The 25,831-nt window shown below is 40.7% G+C and overlaps 1 protein-coding gene across 3 annotated transcripts in view; it reads right to left on the minus strand.

Annotated features, from left to right (window-relative positions):
* LOC148323127 (kalirin-like) overlaps positions 1–25,831 on the minus strand; it is a 192,797-nt gene that overhangs the window by 117,586 nt on the left and 49,380 nt on the right. For all 3 annotated transcript variants that reach the window (XR_015846514.1, XM_088315416.1, XM_088315415.1), the window contains exons 6-13: positions 25,670–25,753; positions 25,381–25,512; positions 25,143–25,265; positions 15,210–15,332; positions 14,899–15,090; positions 13,347–13,478; positions 5,359–5,457; positions 3,705–3,836 (exon numbers count right to left, since the gene is read on the minus strand). Coding sequence is in view for 2 of the 3 variants with exons in the window: in XM_088315416.1 (XP_088171542.1) it covers positions 3,705–3,836; positions 5,359–5,457; positions 13,347–13,478; positions 14,899–15,090; positions 15,210–15,332; positions 25,143–25,265; positions 25,381–25,512; positions 25,670–25,753 (1,017 nt within the window). In the remaining variant the exon portion in view is untranslated. The remainder of the gene's footprint in view (positions 1–3,704; positions 3,837–5,358; positions 5,458–13,346; positions 13,479–14,898; positions 15,091–15,209; positions 15,333–25,142; positions 25,266–25,380; positions 25,513–25,669; positions 25,754–25,831) is intronic.

Consider the following 25,831-nt stretch of genomic DNA (forward strand, 5'->3'; position numbering starts at 1 on the left):
GGCAGGTCGATTGAACACTCTAAATTGCCCCTAGGTATGAGTGTGAGCGCAGATGGTTGTTCGTCTCTGTGTGCCCTGCGATTGGCTGGCAACCAATTCAGGGTGTCCCCTGCCTACTGCCCGAAGATCGCTGGGATAGGCTCCAGCACCCCTCACGACCCTGTTGAGGAGAAGCGGTAAAGATAATGGATGGATGGAAGGATGATAACCTTGGTTCCAGCCCCCAACCACCGAACACCTTTTTTTCTGTTATGTTTTTTTACCACTGAACTGCAAAATATAAACAAAGGCATCACAGGATCTTCATCATGCTGCTTGAGAGTGGTTCATTTTTCTATTTGTGTATCTTATTTTCACTTCACTTGCCCACAACTCAAATTTTGGCTGGCAGACACAAGGCAAAAACATTGACCAAATGATGGCTCGTAACTGTGAAAAAAATTAAACTGGGGAACTTGTAAGTCAAGATACTAGAGCAATTTAGAATATAAGGGTTAAAGTTCACCTGCGTGTCACACTTACAAGTAAAGCGTTGGAAGATGAATATGAGCAATAAGTGTAAACGCACATCAACGTGTCATCAGCTCTTTTGAAAATGATTTGTTTGGGGGAGCACAAGGTGGATTGAAGGTCGTACGTGCCAAACCAAACTGCACTCCTCATACCCCGCAGCTCCACCTTTGCTTGCACGTCTTCCTCTCTCATGTGGAAACAACATTTTCCGTTCGTTCGTGATTTATTTGCCGTTGGAAGCGTGCGGCGCTTTCCATGTGTACGCCTCTACGCGAGGCACCACCCGCTCAACGGGTGTCTCTGGGGCCTCGTAGACGCCGATATGTGACGGCTGTTTTTGGCGAAACTGTGTTCTCCAGCTAGATATACTGCCCCCGCCGATGTGATCAGTTTTTTTGTTTGCTGTTTCGCTCGTGTCGTCCTCTACGGGACTCCTCAAGCAGCCTTCATATGTGGATATGAATTCTCATCAAATCCCTTCACATATAATAAATGACTCAAGGCTGTTCATTGCTTTTGTGCTGGTGTTGGTTTCTCGCAAAGCTGGGCAGTCCGTTCCGGGGGCGTCCGGCTGACCCTCACATTTTTGGGGCGGGGACAAATTTTAAAAAGGGTTCAATTAATAAAGGTTAACGTAACTTGCACCTCCTACATGCTACCGGGGCTTATCGTTACAAGAGGGGCGGCAATAAAATTGAGAGAGAGAACAGAGGGGAAGTCAAACAGTTAACCCGCTTTGGTTTGAAAAAACACTTGCCACCATAATAAGTCCATAATAAGGTAAGTGGATTTGAATAGTAAAATACGCCAGAAAATAATTGTTTAGGGAATTGTGGGTTTTGCCCTCCCTCTTGTAATGATATAAGCAGGTGGGAGCCGCGTGTTACGCGGGTTGTCAGAATAAGGCGGTGCATCTCAATTATTTTCTGTTACGCCGCCCCAGGCAAGAAGAAAACAATTCGCGCCCCTCCACCACCACCCACTCTCTGCCGTAACTATAAATTATTTTTGTTTTTTTCGTTGCAAAACAAACCTACTCCGTAGAGTTTATACCTGCTGCGCACAATAGGCAATGAGAGCGCCACTGCCGACAAGTGGAAGTGCAATAACACTTTATTGTAGTACGGCAGAAAAAAAGCACGTTGCCCAGGTTCACACGCGCCCCCCACACTATAGGCATGCTTGAATGCACACTGCTGTCTCACGTCTCTTCATACACAAGCTATTGGTAGTGCCATTATTTTACGCGGGACTGAGGACATTTTTGTCATTTGCACGTATCGCGGATAGGTTCATTACACGCATGAGGGCCGATTCGTGGGCCGAACTAAAATTCACCTCCGGCCTTTGTTAATCAAACTCTTTTTTTAAAATGTGTCACCCTCCCCCCGGTCCCTCTCTAAAAAGGCTGGAGGGTTTGGACCGTTCCGCCACCGGGACGGACTGCCCAGCTCTGGTACCGAAATAGCGGTTGGAGGGCGGGGCACTGACCAGCAAAAAAGGGTCAAGTGCCTAGCTATGGTTACTCGCTGAGCTTTTTTTTTTTTTATTAACAATATAAGCATTGTGTGCTAAAAGCAGTCAAAACATCCGTTTAGTTGCCTCTGCTAACGAGGTCTGCATATCCCCAAGTGGAATTACTGCAAATTGACTGCAGAGTGCCAATTCAGCAACAACATAGCGCGACATTGACCTTTTTAAACTTGACACATGGATTAAGATCAACAAAAATGCATTTTGGGAAGGAACGTCAACTCGTAGCTCTGGAAGAATGCCACTACATGAAAAGGAAAATGTTTCTGGTTTGCTATAAAAGTCCATTAAAGTTAAAAGTAGTGAGATTCATCCATGCAATGGAGTTGTTTACCTCTTTGCATTTTCACTTGATAAATGAATGGATTTCTAACTTTTCCCTGAGGAACTCCACCCAAATCTGTGTTGGATTGTTACTTTGGATTGATTTTATACAAATACCACCAACAAGCATGTGTGGAAAAAACAAAAAAAAACAAAAGCATGGAGTTGTGAGCTTTGTGGCTGTAGAATCTTGTGGAGTCTTTCTGCAACATTTTAGATTATGCCTGAGGGAGTTTTTTCCCAATTTGCTAGGTCACTGGCACTGTTGCAAGACCCATTTTGACTTGAATTTGCAGCAAGGAGGAAGAGAGTTTATTGAGAGAGTGGATTGGCCTTCCCTGAACTTTTCCCACAAAGTTGGAAGCAGATTGTGCATAATGGCTTGCTAAAATGTAGATTATTATAAGAACAAACCACATTTCTTCGCTTTTATTTACATAAAAACTATGTATTGGATTACTTTCTATGTGTTTTATTTACATAATAACTATGTATCGGATCAATTTAAACATATTTACATTTGCCCTTCGGCAGGAAAAAGCCCTTTTTGCTGTATTATGTCATAGTTATTGAATAATGTTTTTTCACTATGATAATTTATTATTATAGATTTGTTATTTTGTGACACACAGGAGTCTCTCCGCTTAACCCCAAAAGCCTTTTCCTAGATATAGGATTGATTTTCATAGTTCCTTATCCAGAATTGGACTAAGGTTTCTGGTTGGCTACAATTGATTTATCGTTGCTGTAGCGTTGGCTATACCTATTTCTTTGCATTGCAGTTGATATCCTATTAGTACATTTTTGTGTGGACTGAAACTTTTAGAACTTGCAGAGGGAGGTGTGTTCATGGGGGAAGTGAATGGAAACTTTTGAATGATTAATCCAATTTATTAAGGAATTTGTCCATATATTTGGGCATCCTTTGATAGTGGCCTATTTTTTATAGTGGTTTTAAAATGTCATCTCCTGAACTTCAGACATGCTTTCATGCTTCATTTGTCTGCTGTAGCGTCAGCGGCACTGCCAGTGGCGCAAAGATTCACTTAGATGCAAGAAGTTTTGAGAAATCGATGGATGAAGAGAGCAGATGGGAAACACATGTCGCCACAGGATGACACACTCCACTGCGGCTTTAAGAAATAATCTCCTCTCTTTGTATTGTATTGTTTTCACTTACTAAGGAGATACATATGTGCACGTGCGCGTGCAAGCACATTCGTGTATGGGGGTGTGCGTGCGCATACGTGTGTTTGGCGTGTGTATGCGAGTGTGTGTGGGGGGGGGATGCGGGGGTGTGTGTGTGTGCGTTCATGCGTGTGTGTGCTAAGTACCTGTTGGACATCCTGTTGAAACACACAAAGCTGCAGTCTCTGGTGCAGTCGCACCTTTCTGTGCTGCCAAATGTTCTCAAGACGGCGCTGATGGTGGAGTACTTCATGGACCACATCCAATATACAATGAACCTACACATAAAAAAAAAAATAAAAAAAATGTATTCATTTTGCAAATAAACAACTAAATGAATAAATAAATAAAATGTATAAAAAAAGAATAAATCATTAATTTTATATGTTTTTTAAGGTTGTTTTTGTGGATGTATTTTTTCCTTAATGAATCATGCATTAAAGTAGCAAAACTTAGACATAGGCCAGGGGTAAGAACTGTGTGCGAATGCATGCCAAATAACCAATACTAAGGAAATTGCATGTATGTTTGCTTATGATAAAATATTTAGTTTTATTTTCATAATAGAAGTCAGTCAAACTCACTTATTTTACAGTAGACGACGCAAAATGACCATATCATTATTGTCACTGTCATGATCTCTAGTTATGGTTTTTAGTTAAGTATTTAGTTTGATGTTTTTTCCTTGTGTTTGGTGTCTCTTGTCATGTTCATTGTGTCTAGCTGTGTTCCTCCACCCAAGCACCAGTGTTAACCAATCAGGTCCTTGCAACCCTTCGTTTCTTGTCCAGGTGCTCCACGTTGTCACGTCAATTTGTTTGTATTTAGTTCCCTGTTTACTTTTAGTTCTTGTCGGCGCATTGCCCTTGTCAGTTGTCCTTGTCAGATGTCCATGCCAGCGTTTACGTCAGTTGTCCTCCTGCCTGTCTCTCTTTATTTTCAGTTAAGTCAAGTCCTTGCATTTTGTTGCTCCCATTTATTTTGTACTTTTGTATTTCTTTTTATTAAATGCCATTTAAGTTACCCCTGCCTCGCTTCCCTGCATTTTTGGGTCCTCCTCTTCCTCAACCTCCTCGACAACCTGACAGTCACTCATCAAATATGGATATTTTCCCAAATTCTTTGACAGAAACTATCAAAGGAAAGATTTGTGAACTTTCCTGATAGCATTCAGTGACTTTGCAACCTTTGTTGGGTCTTCATAGGCAGTTTTACAGGCTGTCACCCTTACCAAATACCTTGACCCCAGTTGCTATACCTGGTTGTTACGATGAATCCAACAATTCAAGTGCACTTGATCATCCCCGGCAGACCACAGATGCTAAGTTATATTATGTGTGGTTCCTCTCGTCTATTATATATACAAATGGTCTGTCGAGTGTGACAACGTATAAGGTATAGTAGAATTTTTACATAATTGGGGGTTCATTGAGGCGCAACAGCAGGCTTTGTGCCTGGCTATACTAAACGAGATCTTAAAAACAATACATTGTATAGTCTTCCGAGGTTCACAGAAGACATTATGGCAGTAAACTCGCATTTATTTACAACAAATCACAAACTTTTTTACATTACACAAGTTATACATTCAAATGAAGCAAAGCAAAAGGTCTTGGATAAATAATAGGTTATATTAAAAAAACTAAAAGAAAACCAATAAAAATGTTTTTTTTTTCCTCAGTATGAGTACTTTGTGAGGAATATGTAGCTGTACAATATGGTGCAGATCCAGAATATAAATATTTGGCCTTGGCTGAGGTCTGGCCTCTATTGAATGACGTGTTACGAAAAGTTACCAACCGCTTTGGAGTAGTTGGCCGTGGCCGTCAGAGACTCTGAGTTGCCGGGACTCAGAGGTCTTTGCAGGACATCCAAGAGAGCTTTTCCATCCTGACTCACCTGGACACATGCAAGAAAGAAGGAAAAGTAGGGACAAGATGAGAGATGAATAGAAAGAAGTTGCGAAGGCACATATTTACATTAGAACTATGTCATGGTACACCGCTAAAAAATGTCGGAAAAAATATTGATATTGCAATCATGATGACATCTTTTATGCCCAAATGTACATATTTAGTGTGCAATGCACAGTAGGCATGTTTAGTTGAACACAAAGCAATTACAGTTTTCTGTTGTATGAATCTTAACAGATTCGTTCAGGGGTCACCGATCCAGCCTGTTTCATATGTCATCAGAAAGCTTAGTAAGTTTTGCACAAGCCTGTTAATGATTTCTCATTTTAATCAGGTGTGTTCAAGCTAAGGAAATATCTAAAAGAGGCTAGATGGGGGTTCCCGAGGACTTGGACTAGGGGGACCCCAGGATTAGTTTGACCTACTGCCATCTTGAGAATGAACATTTAATCTGGCAGTTAAACCAGCCACAGACCAAGCAACACAGTGACGCTCAACTGAAGAATTCAGTCATGTCAAACAACTTGAGGAGTTTTACAACACGTTTTCATGGTTTGCTAACCTTCTGCAACTAGTTTGGCTTTGACTATTAATGTTTGATGTCGTAACAGTGTAGCCGATACCGTTCCCAAGAGAAATTAAGCCTGCTGCCATCCAGTATCAATACACTAATGACAATTTCTGTAACACTACTAGGGAAGTTCAGCTGCCCCTAAAATGCCGAAAGAAAGTAGTGAAATATGTATTGCTGTGTGTACATTTCATTAACCACATATGCACTAAAATAAATCCCTTCACCTTTTTATTCAGAATCAGCAATTTATCACAGATAACTGACACGACCTCCTTCTCATTAATCTCCGGGCGATACGGCACTTTATGGCTTAGTAGGATGGTGAGGGACTACTGCCACGCTGAGAAACCATCGAGTGTGTTGTCCCACTGCGTGAAACTGGACAGTTATTGGATAAATGCTGGGCTTTAGGCTTTGGATAAATAAAAACACATGACGTCGCTGTTCTGCAGGGTAAGGGTGGTTGTGTGTGTGCGTGTGTGGGTGGGGGTGTGCGGGTGTGTGTGTGTGTGTGTGTGAGAGTTCAGAATGGAGATGGCTCTCGGAAAGAAAATGTTTTTCAGTCTATTAGTCTTCGATTTGATGCACCTGTAGCACCTGCCAGAGGGCAACAGGTCGAACAGGTGTGAGTTCGGGTCAGTATTGTCTTTGACGATATTGAGAGCTCTGCTGAGACACCGGGAGGTGTAGATGTCCGACAGGGAGGGGAGAGGGCAGCCGATCCTCTGTGCCAATAATTAGTGCTTGAAAATGTTGTTTACAGTTACGGAGGGATCACATTTTCTGTTGCTGGTAAGTATAGAACTAGAACTGTGTTTTTGGTAATTGTTGTTTTTATCCAGTTCAGCGTGTGGCTGCCTTAACTATACTTCAATGGCACGGTTAAACATTATTTGTACTTATTAAATAATTTTCTTAAAAATTAAGTGAAATTTGTTCATTTCCCAAAGCAAACTAATGTGAAGTAAACAACTCTTGAGGGATGCAGGAGTGATTGCAGACTTCAGCTCCAAGATACTCCTGCAACAAGTGAGGCTGGGGGGACAACATCAACAACATACACCACCAGCACTGAGGGCCCTCAAGGATGTGTCATCTCTCCGCTGCTCATTTTCCTTTGTACGAAGGACTGCACTTCAACCAGCTGTTAAACTCCGGAAGTTTGCAGACGACACCACAGTCATCTGCATCATCAAAGACGGTGACGGGTCTGCGTACCGACACGAAGTGGAGCAACTGGCGCACTGGTGCATCCCACACAACCTGAAGCTTAACATGCTCAAGACTGTAGAGATGATCATGGGCTTCAGGAAACATCATTTGCCACAGCTGCCTTCAAATTCCTGGGAATCAGAGTCTCTCAGGACCTGATATGGGAGGCCAAAATCAACTCCAGCCTGAAAAAGGTATAGCAAAGGTTGTACTTCCTGAGGTTGCTGAGGAAGCACGGTCCCCCACAGGAGCTGTTAAGACAGTTCCACACAGTAGTCATTGAATCAGTGCTGTGTCCCTCCATCACATTCTGGTTTAGTGCCACCACAAAACAGACAAAATCCGACTACAACAGGCATTTAGGACTGCAGAAAAAAATCATTGTTACCCCCTATCCACTCTTAAGCACGGAAAAGGCGCTATCAGACCGTGGACAATCAATACTGCACCACTGATCACGTTCGTGCTGTCCATGTGACTCTTACATTGCGGAAAATATTTTTTTATATGTCATGTCTTTATATATCATAGTTGCTTTTTACTGTAATACTAGTGTAGTTGAAGCCGAGAAAGGGAACATAAAATCAGACAGAGTAAGCCGAAAAAGGCAGTGTTTGGATCTTTGATTAAGCATCCACCAAGAGGGAAGCAAAGTATGATAAAAAAGAAAGCCGAAGTGGATACAAAAGGGACCCAAAACCAGGTTGCAAGCCACTGAGCTGAATAACCCAGTTTTGCAGAAGGTATGAGTGGCACAGAGAGAACAAACCCTCTGTCATAGGCTGTGCCCCCACATGAGCATCAATACCCAATTCTCCCACAGAACAAAGCCACAAGCAGGGGCTGGAAGAAACAACATCAATTAGAATTAGAATTAGAATTAGAAATCCCTTTATTGTCATTGTACTCAAGTGTGCAACAAGATTAGAGGGCTCCCCTCTCCAGTGCAATACAACAATAATACAGACAAATATATAAATTAGATAAATAAATAAGAGAGTGCAATGGAATTTAGTACGGAATAGGGTATATAAAAACACATCACAATGCTGTTCTGCAAGGTAAGGGTGTTCTCGTGTGTGTGTGAGAGTTCAGAATGGCGATGGCTCTCGGAAAGAAACTGTTTCTCAGTCTTTTGGTCCTCGATTTGATGCATCTGTAGCGCCTGCCAGAGGGGATCAGGTCGAACAGGTGGGAGTTTGGGTGGGTATTGTCTTTGACGATGTTGAGAGCCCTTCTGAGGCACCGGGCGGTGTAGATGTCCGACAGTGAGGGGAGAGGGCAGCCAATAATCCTTTGCGCTGTTTTGACTGTCCTCTGGAGCCTCACTCTGTCCGCCTCAGTACAGCCGCTGTACCAGGTGGAGACACAGTACGTCAACAGGCTCTCGATGGACGAGTGGTAGAAGGCCAGCAGCAGCTTCCTGTCCAGGTTGAATTTCCTGAGGACTCTCAGGAAGTGCAGACGCTGGTGGACCTTCTTTACCACTGCTGTGGTGTTGTGAGTCCAAGAAAGGTCGTCGGAAATCTGTACTCCCAGGAACTTGAACGTGTGGACCCTCTCCTTCGATGAGGCATGGCACACATTGAAGCTGAAAAAGAAGTGAACCTCAAGATGATTGAGGACATCATAAAACAGATCTTCAAGCAGAGGTTTGGTGAAATCATCCCCAAACAGAGAAACACCCAGAGAGGGAAGGGAAGGGAATATAGGAGATCATCCAGTTTGTGCAAAGGTAATGACAACTCTGCAACAACTGTTGGAAGAAAGTGAAGCCAGCTCTAAGGGAGGGGCGTTCAAAAGGATAACTAGGCTTCAGAGAGTTGAATGCATCCGCAACCACAGCAAACAGAAGCAAAAAAAGCAAATGAGCTTCTTCAAGGATCTTTTCAAGCATGCCACGTAAATAGTAAAGAGAGGATTGGAAAGTTTAAAATCAGCAAGTAGCAAATGGGACAGCATGTCAGAACAGTAACGCTTTCAGGATCATGCCCTTTACAGTACCAGGGTATGTGCCTCACCCTGCAGCCCCAACAGCTGAGATCAACCATCAAACATCATGATCCCAACATTAAAAAAAGTTCGGTAAATCACCTTTGTAAGGTCTTTATCCAAACTTGGAACTTGGAACAGCAACTTACAACAGCAACAAGGCAGTTGAGCTACAATGTTATTTACACAAAACTGCTTGGAAAAATTAGTCCATCAGAGGCGTAAAAAGAAGTTGCGGTCCCGGACAGACAGCCGTTTTGGGGCGGAGGACGGAGGACGCTAATTTTTTTTTAAAAAGGGGGGGCTAAGCAAAGCAGAATTGGGTTTTCGTCCATCCCTTGAAATAGCACGTGAATAGAATTCAAATACTATTTGCAGAATGAAATTTTGTAATGTACTCTCTCTCTCGCATGGCTGTGTGAAGAAACAATTCAAAGCCAAACTAAGCATCTTAAGTTGTGTTTAATTTGAGCAAAGGGATAAAGTTCAGTAAATATCTCCACATTGCGACCACGGTCCGAGCTGGGTCAGATAAAGGTTCCGGCTCACAGCAAGCGTTTATTTATTAATTTATTTATTTGGGGGGTGGTGGGTTTGGAGATTAAAATGCAGGCACGGATGCGCTTTAAAAGGACAAAGACAGACGGCAATGGAGGGCAATTGTTTTTATGAAAATGGACGAAAGTGTAAGGACGGAAGGGTGCCCAGGTCGCAGACGAACGACACGAGACTAACCAACAAAATAAGGTAATGTGCCCATCTACGACATTGACAACCAACAGAAAGCAAGAGGTGTGTTGAGCCCTTGATAACAATCTAGGACAATAGCTTTTGTATTCCGAGTAGATTTAACTGAAAGCTAAAACTGAATTTAAATGTTCCGTACAAACACCTAAATTGGAAAAAACACGCCTATTCAAATATTCAAATCGAAGGTTATTTAAGTTCACAGCGGTGGTACATAAGACATACCTATTGCCAAGATGGACAGATGTTAGTTAAACATAGTGGAACAGGTATATATGTTATTGGAATAGATCATGTCACAATGCATTAAAGAATAGAGTTTCAATCTGAATCCGAATGACAAAAAAAGTATGCATGCCTTATAATCTTGGACAGGATTCAAAAGGAAAAGCGGGATTGTCTGACCTGCATGTTGTTTGGCCTAACCTTGCCAACACATATGGTGCAGTTCCACACCAGTTAATCAATACACCATATCTTCCACTAACCCTACATCAAGAACCTGGATGCATCCTTTTTTAATTACCAACAGATGTGCTTCTCGCTGCAAGACTTTACCACAGCATGACAGCAGCTACAATTAGGAATCACGATGGGCTGTGCCATTTATCTATACCTGTTTGTAACGGCCTTTGAAATAATCCGCAGTGGGGCAAGACAAATTGTTGAAGGGATCAAACTACCCTCTGCTCAGAAACTATACTCACATTGAGGAGAAACGTATATGACATAACTAACCTCCTTAAGACAGCACCATGTACATTTTCTGAAAAAGACGGATAGTTGATGGTTTAGGCAGGAATGAAGATTAAGTCTGCCAAGAGTCACTCTAAAGGGAAGTCATAGATGACTCCACTACCTTTGTTGTTTGGTGGGAGAAAATGCAGCTTCTGTTGAATCACTCTTCAAAAGCCTAGGCCGGCACCATAATGCCCAAATATCTGACTAACAGATGGGGAGACTGTCATCAAGCAGTTCACAGATGGCCTGGCAAGGTATGAACAAAGACAACCCCCTGAAAAGTACAGTTCTATAAGACACCAAGGTTCCCATGGACTAAAAGAACAGTCCTAAAACATGAGCCAAAAAAGCCATCAGTATACTGCAATGCCAAGAGATCCTTCGTCGAATCCATGCAGGAGAAATTCTAGGTTTAGTTTCCTCCTCAATCTCCGAAATGCTTCCATGTCCTTGTAAGACTCCACCAGTATTTCTGTAATAATGGAAAATTGGCTTTCACTTGTACAGACCTTTACTACTTTAGGTACTCCAACGCTTTACACTGTTTGACAGTTATAGACATTTCGTCCTTGGGACGGAACGGTCCGTCCGTCCATCTGTCTCAGACAGACACCAATTTTTGGGACGGAGGATGATAAACCTTTAAAAAAGGACGGACTAAGCGAGGCCAAAAGAGGGTTATTTTCCATCTCTTTATTTTTTTGTCCTGCTCAATGTTCCCTCCATATACTGAATGGAAAATAAATCTGACTTGAAACTTGAATTGTTACTGAGCACTTCATTGAGTATAATTAGTTTTTATTGACTTTATTGGGGTTTCTTAGGGTCCTTTAATTTATTTTGTATTTATTTAATTCACGTGCAGTACATTCTCATGTTTGATGTTGAATTTATGGAACCCAAATGTTTGGAATTAATGGATCGTACTTTCTCATTCCTCCTGTTATCATTTGTTTGAATAGTATCACTTGATCAAGTCTCTTCTAACATTTCATACTAAATTATAAATAAAAGCATGCTGATATCGCGTTAGATCGATAAGATCTGTCAAGTGATTAAAATATTGAATCATAATTAATCACATTTTTTCATAGTTAACTTGCAGTTAATCGCACATTTTATTCATTGTAAAAAGAAAATCCCTTTATTCATTGTAAAAAAAAATCCCTCCCATTTTTTTGTACATTATGTATATAATTCATTATTTTATTGAATTGTAATAACTGAAACAGTTTCTTTCTGAGAGCCATCTCTATTCTGAACTCTCACACACACACAAGACCACCCTTACCTTGCAGAACAGCATCGTGATTTGTTTTTATATACCCTTCAGTATTATTTTCCATTGCACTCTCTTATTTATCTAATTTATATATTTGTCTGTATTATTGTTGTATTGCACTGGAGAGGGGAGCTCTCTAATCTTGTTGCACTCTTGAGTACAATGACAATAAAGGGATTTCTAATTCTAATTCTAAAAAAAAAAATAAAATGCCAACAAAGTGCAAATGAAATGGGTCAAAATAATGGGCTGTCGGAGGTAGTTGTGGTTACTGAGAGAAGTCCAGTAATCACCGGTGAGCGCGACTTTCAGCCTTCTCCGCTTCTTGCAAGTCTTGAATGCGGGTTGCAATGGTGTATCTCGAGGACAATTCCTAAGTGCAGTCGTTGGACGCAATGCGAAGCATTTCACCCAGACCTTCGTGCTGGAGAATTGGCATCAGCGGTGTGCTTGGCCATCAAATGGTATTTTAAACTGGACGTGCTGCGATGGTAGTTCAGTTCAGGATGGCAATACACACAAATGACTTCACTCTTATCAATGACACCATTAGGTAACTTTAAAAAAAAAAAGCTTGCCGTCCAGAATTGAATTTGTGTCATTTTTACCACTTGCCATGATGCTTTTAGTTATGTAAACCAACGGAAACTCAGCATAGCAAGCCCATGCAGGCGTGTCCTAAATTTCGCGTGCTTGATGTTTTTTTCCCGGTCTCGCAAGATCTGGTAAGGTGTAAGAGTTTTTTCAGCGTCAGCGCTTCGTCATAGGACTACATTGTTTATTAGGCCAAGATGAGTCTTAATTGCTCGTTAAAAAAATTGGGGTTGGATTAATCCCATTAATAACATGTTTTTCTGACACCTCTTATATATATATATATATATATATATATATATATATTAATCTATTTATGACTTTAAAGGTGAAATTCTCTATTAAAAAAGAAAATACCTCTTTATTTTGAAGGTTAGTTGTGTTGTCGCAAGATGCTCAAGAATAACTCATTTCTTTTTGGTGCTCTTTAAATCAGAAAATTTTCACCTTATCATGAAATGTAAACAGATTTGTGAAGGGCAATTACGGTTCAATAAGGACATGCTTTTCAAGTTAAAAATATGACGTAATCGTCTAATAAGGTTTGATGCTCTTTGGCGACGCAAGAGCGCAATTGTCTTAAATTGACTTCAGATGACTATGAATAAAAATGTCTCTTAAAATCTTACAGGGCACTTAAATGTTTTAGAACACCACAGAAATTGTTGCTGCGGTCTGGTGCTTTATCTTTCGGTTCTATGTGTGGAATTCCTTTGGTACTTGTGCTTTTTACCTCAGTGTAGGCCTGTGTGACCTGCTCGTAGAGGCTCTGGTGGCGATGAATGGCCAGCTCCAGCTCTTGCATCTCGGTTGGGAGCCCTCCCTCACTGCAGACCTTACACCATGTCTCCACCTCTGACAAGAACTGCACAGATGAAGAAATTGGAGAAGTTGTTAAATAACTGAATGAAAACTCCTCATTATATCAAATTTGCTTCCGTCGTTCTCACCAGCTAATTGCATTTTGTTTTCATCTATTCAATTTATCTTACATAAAGCCAACCCACACCTCTCACACACACCCCCACACCCCCACCCACACACGCGCAGGCACACACACTCTCTTTCAAATATAATATAACCAGGACTAGCAGGAATAAAAGCTAGTTGCCATGTCAACCCTGCTGGACAGCAGTCCATCAAGCTTCCCGAGTGTACATGTCACTTCCACTGTATGCACTCCCTGGAGAAATACTATCACATTTTTGGAAAAAGTGGTACGCAGAATGTCAATGAGGTTTACATTCACCATATCCTGCATCATTAAAGATATAGACTGAGGACAACTATATTACAGAACAACAGCGTTAGCTCTCTATTTACTTATACAGTCATTAAAAATCAGAAAGATACAAGTTTATACAAATAGGCAGGAGCATGAGCCAGTAGCTAAACTAACTTTCTTACACAATTAACTGTATAATATAGAGTAAGTCTCTAGCACTCATGTTAAAAGCATAGCATTTGGGCACATTGTTTACCTTTTGAGCAGACAAAAGTGTTGATTTTGAACTTAGTTCACTGACTATGTGGACAAGCACGCCCTATGCAGCACTTGCATTTATCTGGATTTTTTACAGATATTACAAGGACATTGTTTACACTTGAGTGGATACAGGTATGTCTTGTGATTTTTGAGGGATTTAACAACGCGCATAGCCAAATGGCTTTATCCAGAGCCTGCACGTATCTTGGTTAGATTCAGGTTTTAAATACATTTAAGATATAATACGTTAAGTTGTAGCGTTTATTTTGCGTCTTTATGCAGTATTATTTCAGCCTCTAAGAAAATATGAATTCTGTGCAATTAGTAGTTAGTAGTAGGAGTAGTGGACTAACCTGACTAAAATCAAGACTTTTTAAGGGTACAATTGTATAATTAATGCATCAAAGAATAAATCCATAACATAATTAATAAAATACAAACTTTCCAACAACACACAATATTTTATTTATTTTTTACATATAAAGGCAACAGTCCCCAAACTTTTTAGGGTAACCGGCCAGTTTCATGCAAAAACAGATATTGCATTGTAGAAGCAAATGAAAACAAATGATTAAAAATATCACTCACCATTAGTCAGCCTTCAACAACGCAGCCGTATGCTGTATTCCAGCAAGAGTTATAACAGTAATGACACAGAGCCGTTAAGTGTCATTGTGATGGTAAGTGTTGTTTTATAGCTTCTGTGATAAGTCAAGTGCTCTATACAACACAGTTGTCATCTGTGCAATACTGAACATAATGAGCTAACAATGAACTTTACTATTTTTGTTCTGCTCACCTGTTCGGATTTTTGGTGGAAAACAGCAGACATAGCAAGGATGGTAGAGCGTTCGTCAAGAGCAGCGGCAAAGCTTTTCCATTCCAGGTCCAGCTGACTTGATATCTGTTTAATCTGTGTAGAGGCATAGTGTCCTGCCTCCGCTAGGCGACTTGCTACTGACATGATCCTGTTGATGTTGACATAAGCATTCTAGAAGAAAAATTGAACAATATAGCATCTATGCAGTGTGGTATCATTGTGAGTGCTGAGGCACTATGGGGTGTCTGTGTGCGTGGGTGTGTGTGTGTGTGTGTGTGTGTGTTGTTCACCATCGAGTTCATGGCAAAGTGGTTGTGTTGTGTCTGCAGATCGGCGGCATGTTGGTACGCTCGGCCGATCTCAGTATGACTCTGCAGAAACAACTCCTTGTTGTGGCTTATCCAGTCAAACATCTGCAAACAATACACTTGATTACTGCTGAAAGCTAGTTTAGCATCACCTCACTTGTCCAAAAAGCCAGATGTGCAGACTGCAAGAATGAGTGAAGTTGATTCATCCATTGTCCATTCTAAAAACTGCTTATACAAATAATTAGTTGTCAATTTTATTGAACCCCAACTAAAAGGTACAAATAAAAAAAAAAACTTTTTTGTGCTAAATGGCAACGTTGCAATAAATGTCAGTAGTTACAGTTTTTAACAAGTTTTTCCAACTTAAAATTACTCCATCCATCCATTATCTGCCGCTTATCCAAGGTCGGGTCACGGAGACAGCAGCTTCAGCAGGGAAGCCCTTCCCTTTTCCCTCTTAGAGCTCTGCCGGAGGGATCCCCAGGCTTACCCAAGCCAGCCGGGACACATAATAACTCCAGCGTATCTTAGGTCGTCCTCGGGGCCTCCTGCCGGTGGGACATGCCCAGAAGACCTCAAGAGAGAGGCGTCCAGGATGCATTTTAAACAGATGCCCGAGCCACCTCATCTGGATCCTCTCAACGCGGAGAAGCAGCGACTCGACTCAGACTCCCTCCTGGATGACTGAGCTTCTCTCCCTATTTATAAGGTAGAGCCCGGACACCCTGCGGAGGAAACTCATTTCGGCTGCTTGTATCCAAGGACTTGTGCTTTTGGTCATGACCCACAACCCAAGACCATAGGTGAGTGTAGTAACGTAGAAATCGAGAGCTTCACCTTTTGGTTTAGTTCCTTCGTTACCACGACAAACCAATACAGCATATGCAAACTTAAATTACTGTTTTCCTGAATACATAACACCGGTTGGTATATTTCCTTGAAGTAGTCTAGTAGACCAGATTCAGTGCTTAGGATAATGGATATTTGCTATGCAATAGAAAAATAGGAAGTCATCCCAGAGGTTGCCATACACTTAAACCAATTTGAGTTGTTCGTTAGTCATTGTGCGATATGAAAGCTATGTCAGATTGACTTGGTTAATGCAACATTATTTCCCTGAAGATTTCATGCACAACTTGATTGATGCAGCTTCACACAAGTGAAGAGAGGTCGTTATCGTGGTAATGACTTACGCTTCAAGCTCTGTCCTCCCAAAAATGTGCATCTTTGTGAGGCCTAGGTCATCAAGTACCCTTACAGTGATGCGGACAAAACTTTGCATTTATTCTCGCCGCTTTGTAAATATTAACTGGAGAAACACACCCATGTCGCCAGACTCCCTTCTGCCGGTTTTGTGCGTAAGTAAGAGAACATGAGACATCAACACTTGATGTTCTCCCAAACAAACTTGAAGGAGAGGAAATAAAATGGCTGTGTGGAGTAAGATGCACCATAATCTTTTTCAAGATTATGCTTTGATGTTTGACATGTATGCATGACCCTCGTCTGGAATGTTAATAATGAATGGAATCTATAGTCACAACTGCAGCCGATCAATTTCTGCAAATGGTTGATTATCACACCTTCTTTTCAGTGAACACTAATCTTTGCTTTAACTCATGTGATACTAGATATCATGGTGATGATGACAATGATGATAATTGTTTTTATTGAACATACAAACAGAACAGAAATTAATATTGTCATGAAAGGTGTCTTGGCAATAGACTACTAGACAACGTCAGGGGAGGGACTTCACTGGTCACCACACTCCTTAGAGTCACGGTTTCAAATCAAAACCAAAAAAAAAACTCAGCATACAAGCAAGCAATTAAACAAAGAAATAAGATTAACACAAAACATGTATCTCTCATGCTATCTATATACCCAAAAGAAATAAAAATAACACAAAAAGATTATAGCAATGGCTTCTTGGGAGCCACTCAGCCTTAGCCAATTACAGCAATGGCTTCTTGGGAGCCACTCAGACTCAGCCAATTACATGGCTGTTTAGAGAGATGTGCATGGCTGTTTAGAGAAATGTGCTGTTGTGCTTTGGGCTTTTTGCAGTATGTTGTCTAAACCTGGGACGTTTCTTGCTTGCAATAAAATAAATGATAAGACAGACTACAACATTGTGGACAGCTGCCCTTTTGTCCAGCTTTCTCCTACACCATCACCCAAACACAATAGTCACATATTGTATAACTCACGGTCAATTAGAAGCATAAATGGGGTGTGCCAACATGCACTCCGAACAGTCCAATGAGTAAAAGGGTTGATGGTCGCGAGTGATGCTTAGTCCATATAATGGGCGCGTTGCTTTACAAGGCGCTTTGTTTGTTTTGGGGAAGATTAGGGACTTTAAAGAGCGCCCTATGGCCCGGAAAATACGGTACTTATATTTGATTTATATAGTTTTTTTGTACATTTGAACATGTTTTTGAACACAAGTGATTTATACATTTTCAGGTCCGTTTCAAAATCATTCCACAGAACAACACCTTTTACAGAAACACACCTATGCTTAATGTTTTTTCTTGGTTTGGGCTTTTTATACAAACTTGTGCCCCTTAAGTTGTAACAACTATCTCTCATTTCGAACAGTTTCTGAGTATTGTGGCAGATCAAGTTGTTATGTACTTTATACATTATTGGCGCAATTTTAAATTCAACAAGATCATAAAATTTCATAGTGTTTAATTTGATAAATAATAGATTTGTAGGTTCATTACATTTTGATCGATTAATAATTCAGATTGCATTTGTTTGCAGCTTAAAAAGAGGTAGAGTGTTGGATTTATAGGCATTTCCCCATATTTCCACACAATAAGTCAGGTATGGTAATAATAGTTAACAATATAATGTGAATAGAGACTTCTTATTTAGTACATCCTTGGTTTTATATAAGATCCCTATAACTTTTTTGTATTTTATATTTTACATTATCGATATGTGACTTCCAGGATAATTTGGCATCAATTACTACTCCAAGGAATTTATTCTCATAGACTCTTTCTATTTCAGCTGAGTTTACCTTGATGTTGACTTGGTCTAGTGACAAAAACAATTAACTTTGTTTAGTCTAAATTGAGTGATAATTTGTTTATGTCAAACCATTTTTTTAATATGATCGATTCATTTTCCACAATAGTCAGAAGCTGTTTTAGATTTTTTCCAGAACAATAGAAAGTTGTGTCGTCGGCAAATAAGACACTTTTTAGTGTTTTTGAGACACAACAAATATCATTTATATACAATATGAATAATTTGGTGCCTTGCACAGATCCCTGAGGAACCCCATGAGTAATCTGTAGTTGCTTGGATTTTGTAGTTTTAAATTGCACATACTGATATCTATTTTATAAATAACTTTTCATCCATTCATATGCTACACCTCTTATGCCATATCTCATCAATTTATCTGGTGATATACTATGATCTATAGCAGAGGTATTCAATTAAAAGTCACAGAGGTCCACGACTAAAATTTCTTACAATTAAAAGGTTCGAACCAAAGTCCAACTTCCCGAAATGTCTATCCTATGTTTACATTTTTAGTTTCAATATTTAGTCATTTTCAACAGAGCGCACTTATATACTAAATATTTAGCAATGTTCCCATTAAACACCTTTGCCAGTCAAACAAATATAAGGCGTTTATTTCACATTCAAGAAAATGTGGCTCCAGGAATTTAAGGGTGCCACTTCCAGAAAAAAACTGTAGAATATCTCCTGCAGAAATATATCAAGTGCTAAGCATTGAGTTAACATCTTTTTCCTTTTTTTTAAATCAAAGAGTTATCAGCCTAAAAAAAAACGGAAAGCCTAATTATCCAAGTAAACCAGGTCAACATGTTCAGTACACAATCAATAAAAATGGCTGTCCTCATCAAAAACTAATCCAAAATGAGCTTTGACACCACTTTTTCTTTTGAATATTTTTTTAACTTCTCTTAATGAGAAAAATGAGTTTGTGACTGCCCTGCCAGTGATTTAAATCTGGGTTAGAACGGAGTCAGGGCCATTGGGATTTGGTAGATTATTTCACACATCTGGGCTTTGTGTTTTCCTTGAAATAATGTTTGTGCAACCACATTTAAGCACTCCTTCACAACTTCCCCATCAGTTTTTTATGTTTCCCCAAAATCCATGATACTTTTACTGAATATTCGTTTGCATGCCGCTGGGATGTAAATGAAAATGTAAAAATCTGTTGTACTGCACTCGAAGTTTGATGTTTTGCGTGCACTCACCTCAAACGTCAGCGGATAACTGTGCACAAAAGGGCGGCGCTTTGTTTCGTAGTGGCGCATCGCAATGTTGCGACAGTTTCGGAGCATATGATGCACACTGGTTTTGAATTGGCTGCAGCCAGAACGAAACTAAATTTCTCCATCCATTCATTTAAAACAAGACGCATCGACCTCGCTAACTTTTTAGAAAGGCATACTGTCAGCAGCACTCTCTTCCGGTCTGCTGCGCAATTGGCAGTGGATCGTAAACAAACGATTTTATTGGCTCAAATCAGTGACGCCTTTTCCGTATTTACTAGAATTGCAGCGCCAACGTTTGCGAGTGCGCCATGAAAAAAATTCATCATAGATTGGCCATAGGTCCGGTCCGAACCAACCCGCGGTCCGCCATTTGGTGATGCCTGATCTATAGTGTCAAAAGCTTTTTTTCGATCGATGAAAATCCCCACAGTAAACACTTTGCCGTCTGTGCTAGTGGCTATTTTTTCGACAAATTCCATTAATGCCATTGAAGTGGTATGTTTTTCTCTTATGCCGTATTGATGTTCGTTTAAGAGCATATGTTTTTGGACAAAGTCTATTTGAAAAAAGTTTTTCTAAAATTGTGTGGTAAAAAAACTGTGGTAATATCCATCCATCCATCTTCTATACCGCTTCTCCTCACTAGGGTCGCGGGTGGGTGCTGGAGCCTATCCCAGCTATCTTCGGGCAGTAGGCGGGGGACAACCTGAACTGGTTGCCAGCCAATTGCAGGGCACACAGAGACGAACAACAATCCGCGCTCACACTCATACCTAGGGGCAATTTACAGTGTTCAATCGGCCTGCCATGCATGTTTTTGGAATGTGGGAGGAAACCGGAGTACACGAAGGAAACCCACGCAAGCACGGGGAGAACATGCAAACTCCACACAGGATGGCCGGAGCCGGGATCGAACCCACGCCCGATGCCGTCTCTCACTGTGAGGCCATCGTGCTCACCAGTCAGCCACCGTGCCGCCCCACTGTGGTAATAATGAAATTATAATAATAATAATATTAAAATTAGATTTGGAAGTGGCTTTCAGGACACTCAAGGACACTGTACAGAGTAAAATACAAAGTAAAAACACAAATAGGGGTAAAAAAGCAGCAACACGTAAAACAAACTGCATAAAATACAAAAGTGGACGAGGAACATATCTGGACTTAGAGAGAGTAGTTAAGGCGGATGGGTTTTGAGTTTAGTTTTAAAAACAGGCAGGGTGGTGCAATTACAGAGGTCAGGTGGGAGAGGATTCCAGAGTTGAAGAGCAGAGTGGCTGAAGGCTCTGTCCCCCATGGTGCGCAGGCGGGCCAGGGGTACAATGAGGAGGACGAAGGAAGAAGACCCGAGAGAGCGGGATGGAGTGGCAATATGGACGAGGTCGCAAAGGTACGGAGGAGCGAGGTTGTGAATAGATTTGAAAGTGTAAAGAAAAATTTTGAAGATGATTCTTTGATTGACTGGAAGCCAGTGGAACTGCTGAAGGATGGGGGTGATGTGATGGGTGGAAGCTGATCTGGTGATAATCCGGGCAGCAAAATTTTGGACAAGCTGGAGTTTGTGGAGGGCTTTCTGTGGGAGGCCAAAAAGAAGGGAATTACAATAATCAAGGCGGGAGGTGACGAGGCTGTGGATGAGAATGGCCGTGGTGTGGGGGGTGAGGGAGGGGCGGAGACGGCTGGTATTACAGAGGTGGAAATAACAGGATCGAGTGATGTTGTTGATGTGGGATTGAAATGAAAGAGTACTGTCGAGGATGACACCCAGACTCTTGACCTGAGGGGAAGGGAGGACCAAGGTGGTGTCAAGGGTTAGTGAAAAACTGTCAACTTTAGATAGAGTGGGTTTGGTGCCAATGAGAAGAAATTCAGTTCAGGAAGACAGGAGGAGAGGAAGGGAGGGAGAGGGGAATGTGGTTTGCAGGAGAGGTAGAGCTGGGTGTCATCCGCGTACCAGTGAAAATTAATGCTAAATTTGCGGAGGATATGGCCAAGGGGGAGGATGTAAGTGATGAAGAGGAGGGGCCCCAGGACAGAGCCATGGGGCACACCAGTAGTGACGGGGGAGGAGACGGATTTGAGGGACTTGAGCTGAATAAACCGGGAGCGGCATGTGAGGTAAGAACGGAATCAGTGAAGAGGGGTGTGGGTGATGCCAATGGAGGACAATCTGTTAAGGAGGATTAAGTGGGAAATGGTGTCGAAGGCCGCCTTCAAATCAAGGGAAGATGAGGATGGAAAGTGAACCGGTATCAGCTGCAGTGAGAAGGTCGTTGCTGATTTTTATAAGAGCGGTTTCGGTGCTGTGGCGGAGACGGAAACCAGATTGAAATGGCTCGTAAAGGCAGTTGTGGGTGAAATGGGCATGAAGCTGAGAGGAAACAGTTTTTTCAAGAATTTTGGAGATGAAGGGTAAATTGGAGATGGGGCAGAGGTTGTTGTAATCGTTGGGGTCGGTGACAATTGGTCTATAATTGGTGAATAGGTGCCTGTCTCCATTTCTATAAATTGGGATGACTTTTGCTATTTTCATTTTGGATGGAAAGATACCAGATTTGAATGACAGATTACATATATGAGCACTACATGTTCAATAATAGTTTTTACTAATGGCATATCAATATTATAACAATCAGCAGACTTTTTACACATTAATTATTTTTCAATATTTAATACCTCACTATCATTTACAGCACTAAGAAACATAGTGGAGGAGTTGTTTTTAATATAGTTATTTATTTCAAAGGTATTTCAAAGGACAAACCCTTGATTTATTTTCCATATTTCTTGTGTGTTGTTTTTATTTTGCTCTAGCAATGTATGATAGTGATCTCTCTTCCTTGTTCTTATAATATTTATTAATTCGTTTTTATAAGTTTTATACTTACTTCCAGCCTCTTTTGTTCTCAGTTTGATGATGTTTTATATAAAATATTTTTCATTTTACATGCGTTCTCTATACTGTAATGATAGCAGTTATATCATTAGTCACTAGTTGGCAGTATTGCCTGATACGTGTGTTTGGTCAGTAAATAAAGAGACACAAGCTTGCAGCATCACTGTACCTGCGTGACTTCTTATAAAATAGAAGGCAGAACATTACATATACCCTTTGTCATCCAAGGCTTATCTAAGCCTTTATACATCCTAGTTATTTTAATCAGTGTTGTTTTCGTCAACGATGACGAAAATATTTCGTTAACGCCCCTTTTTTTTCATGACGACAACGAGACGAGGACGAGCTAAACGAGGTTTTTTGATGACAAAAACATAACGTGACGTACATAAAATTTTCGTTGACGAGACGAAACGGGACGAAATTGTTAGCGTGTAGTTCGTCAGACGCTCAAAACTTATGACATCCGTTCCCTTCAGTCTTTCAAAACCATGGTGATTGTGACACTCGCAAGGCTACTTCGCTCTGATAACCGCAAGCTGGTGCAAGTAAACAAGACGTGTTTGATAGAGTTTGTACTTGTGCTACTGTACTATAGAACAAGTCCATGTTGTTAAAACCTTTTTCTATTTAATGTTGCTTTAAGTGAAATAAAGCCAGCTACAAAATAAAACGTTTTGGTTCTCGGCTTATTTTGGAGCAACGAGCATTGATTCCACTGTTGCGTTATCTGTTTGTAATGCATAATCCTTAATAGTCCAACAGAAAGTCTTTGCTGCTGGCTGGAAACCTTGTATGGCTATTTTAAACTAAAACAGACTAAAACCTTTTTGAATTTTGGTCTAATAAATTCACATAAACTAAAGAAAAACTTTTTGGGGCGTTTCTGTTGACTAAAACCGACTAAAACCATTTGGAGTTTTCGTCGACTAAAACTAGACTAAAACTATCACGAATAGGAATGACTAAATCAGACGAAAACTAATAAGCATTTTTGTCCAAATGAGTAAGACTAAGACTAAATCTAAAATGCCTGCCAAAAACAACACAGATTTTAATTAATGGAAAATATTTATTGTATTAGGAGATTATTAAAATGTGTCATTTGCAAGATTTTGATCTTTGTTTGAATAAACCTCAGACCAGTTTTGATTTTCTATCCCCAACTTAAAGGGAACAATGTACTGCTGTGTTTTTGGTCTTATTTCTGATATTTGAGTTGTTACCTTTGTTTTTTTATCAAAATAATTTTGAACTGCAAAGACAGGAAGATGGTCACTTATGTCATTGATTAGAACTCCACTTTGTATTTTATAGTCAATTTTATTTACAAATATATGATCTATTAGTGTGGCTGTATCAACTGTTATTCGACTGGATTTTGTAATTACAGGGAAAAGAATGTTGCTATACATTGTATTTATAAAATCAGTTGGGTTTTTTTGGTGTCCGTTTGGGTTTAGCATATTAATGTTAAAATCACCACACATTATTCATGTTTTTTAATCATTTGCGTGACTATGCGTGTCCATTAATTCTTTGTTGAATATGTCAAGGAATGATCCTGGTGTCCTATAAATACAGCTTATGATGATATTTGATACTTTTTTTGTGTATATTTCAATAGTTAAACATTCCATTATGTTCTCTATTGTGTTCGTCATGCAATCCATGATATTGCATCTCAGAGAATTGTCTGCATATATTGCAACACCCCCTCCGTTTCTATTCTCCCTATTTGTTGTAAATAACGTATATGCTTCCATATTCATGTCATTCATTTTTTTAAGTTTCTGATATAGCAATTATTTTGGATTTGTTTTATTAAGTCAGGTATTCTTTGATTTTGGGGAAGTTTCTATCGAGACTTCTAGTGTATAATTAAAAGTGCGTTATACATTTTTATATTTGTGTTAAATTGATCATCCATATAATATTCAGAATTTACAATGCATGTGACTATAGTGGTTGTCTGGGTCCAAGTTGTTTTCAGAATCGGCTCTCTTGTGGTCAGCATATTCAAAGGTTTTGAAATCCATTTTTTAAATATAGATTTGCTGTTGTAGTTGGGTCCATCGTTGTTTATCAGGTGGTTCAGTTACAGTTCTCAACATGCTGCTTGGTGGTGTTGTAGTTGAGTATGCCGTGTTGGTGTGCTGGTGCGGGGGTGCACTATTAGTTTATCCATCCTTCCATCTTCTGTACTGCTTCTCCTCACTAGGGTCGCGGGGGGTGCTGGAGCCTATCCCAGCTATCTTCGGGCAGAAGGCGGGGGACACACTGAACTGGTTGTCAGCCAATTGCAGGGCACACAGAGACGAACAACCATCCGCGCTCACACTCATACCTAGGGGCAATTTAGAGTGTTCAATCGGCCTGCCATGCATGTTTTTGGAATGTGGGAGGAAACCGGAGTACCCGGAGGAAACCCACGCAAGCACGGGAAGAACATGCAAACTCCACACAGAATGGCCGGAGCCGGGATCGAACCCACGCCCGATACCGTCTCTCACTGTGAGACCATCGTGCTAACCAGTCGTCCACCGTGCCGCACTATTAGTATATCATGTCTTAAATAAGCTATGTCCCCTCTGTAACACGCAGCTTTTAATTTCGGCAGAAGTTCTTTTCTTTTTTGACACACAGCATCTGTGAAGTCCTCGTTTATATAAATGTTAGGTCACAAATCTTTGCTGCTTACTCTTGATAAGTGTTCATATGGTGTATCCTTCCTTACTTTTTCTGCATCCTGCTCAAAGAGTCGTAGCTGGAAACACTGGTCCAGCTTCAACTTCCGTCCATGCCACATCTGATGCAGCTGCTGCCTGTTGGCGTGGAGCTTGTCCAGCAGACTGGCCACCTGGCACATGCACACACGCACACACATCTAAGCCATCTAAAACTACTAAAGGGGGGGTTGTATACTAGACTGGAATATTTTGCTTGTGCTGTGTTGAGGAAGCGGACGAAGTTACCTTGGGCACCAGGCTCTGGAAATCAGCAGAGCCGGAGATGCAGCTCCTCCCCGAGTAACCGTCACTACATCGAATACACTGTAGCAAGCGCTGGCCTTCCCGGTCCAAATCTTCCACAGGAGCATTCAGCACCTTCAGCAGAGTCACAAAAAAAGAGCCCCAATAATTTAAAAAACTATGATGATATTGACATATGGACCAGGCAAAACCAAGGTGAAGTATGATGAGGAACACTAAGTTGCATAATATTATTCACAAAGCAAGTAAATAGTGTGTTGGTAGTGCTTACCTTCTTCTTTAGCTGTGTGTGCTCCTCTATAAGCCGACGGGATCCTTCAACATCACAAGGAAATTCTTTCTCGGACAATACCTCCTTTGATATGAAGCAGATTACTGAGTAAATTTCAGTCTTTGCTCCATCACATCATAATTTCATGAAGTCACGCAGACA

This window comes from Idiotropiscis lumnitzeri, chromosome 14 (assembly GCF_059441095.1).
Source record: "Idiotropiscis lumnitzeri isolate Australia: NSW breed Sydney's pygmy pipehorse chromosome 14, RoL_Ilum_1.0, whole genome shotgun sequence".
NCBI classification, from domain to species: domain Eukaryota; kingdom Metazoa; phylum Chordata; class Actinopteri; order Syngnathiformes; family Syngnathidae; genus Idiotropiscis; species Idiotropiscis lumnitzeri.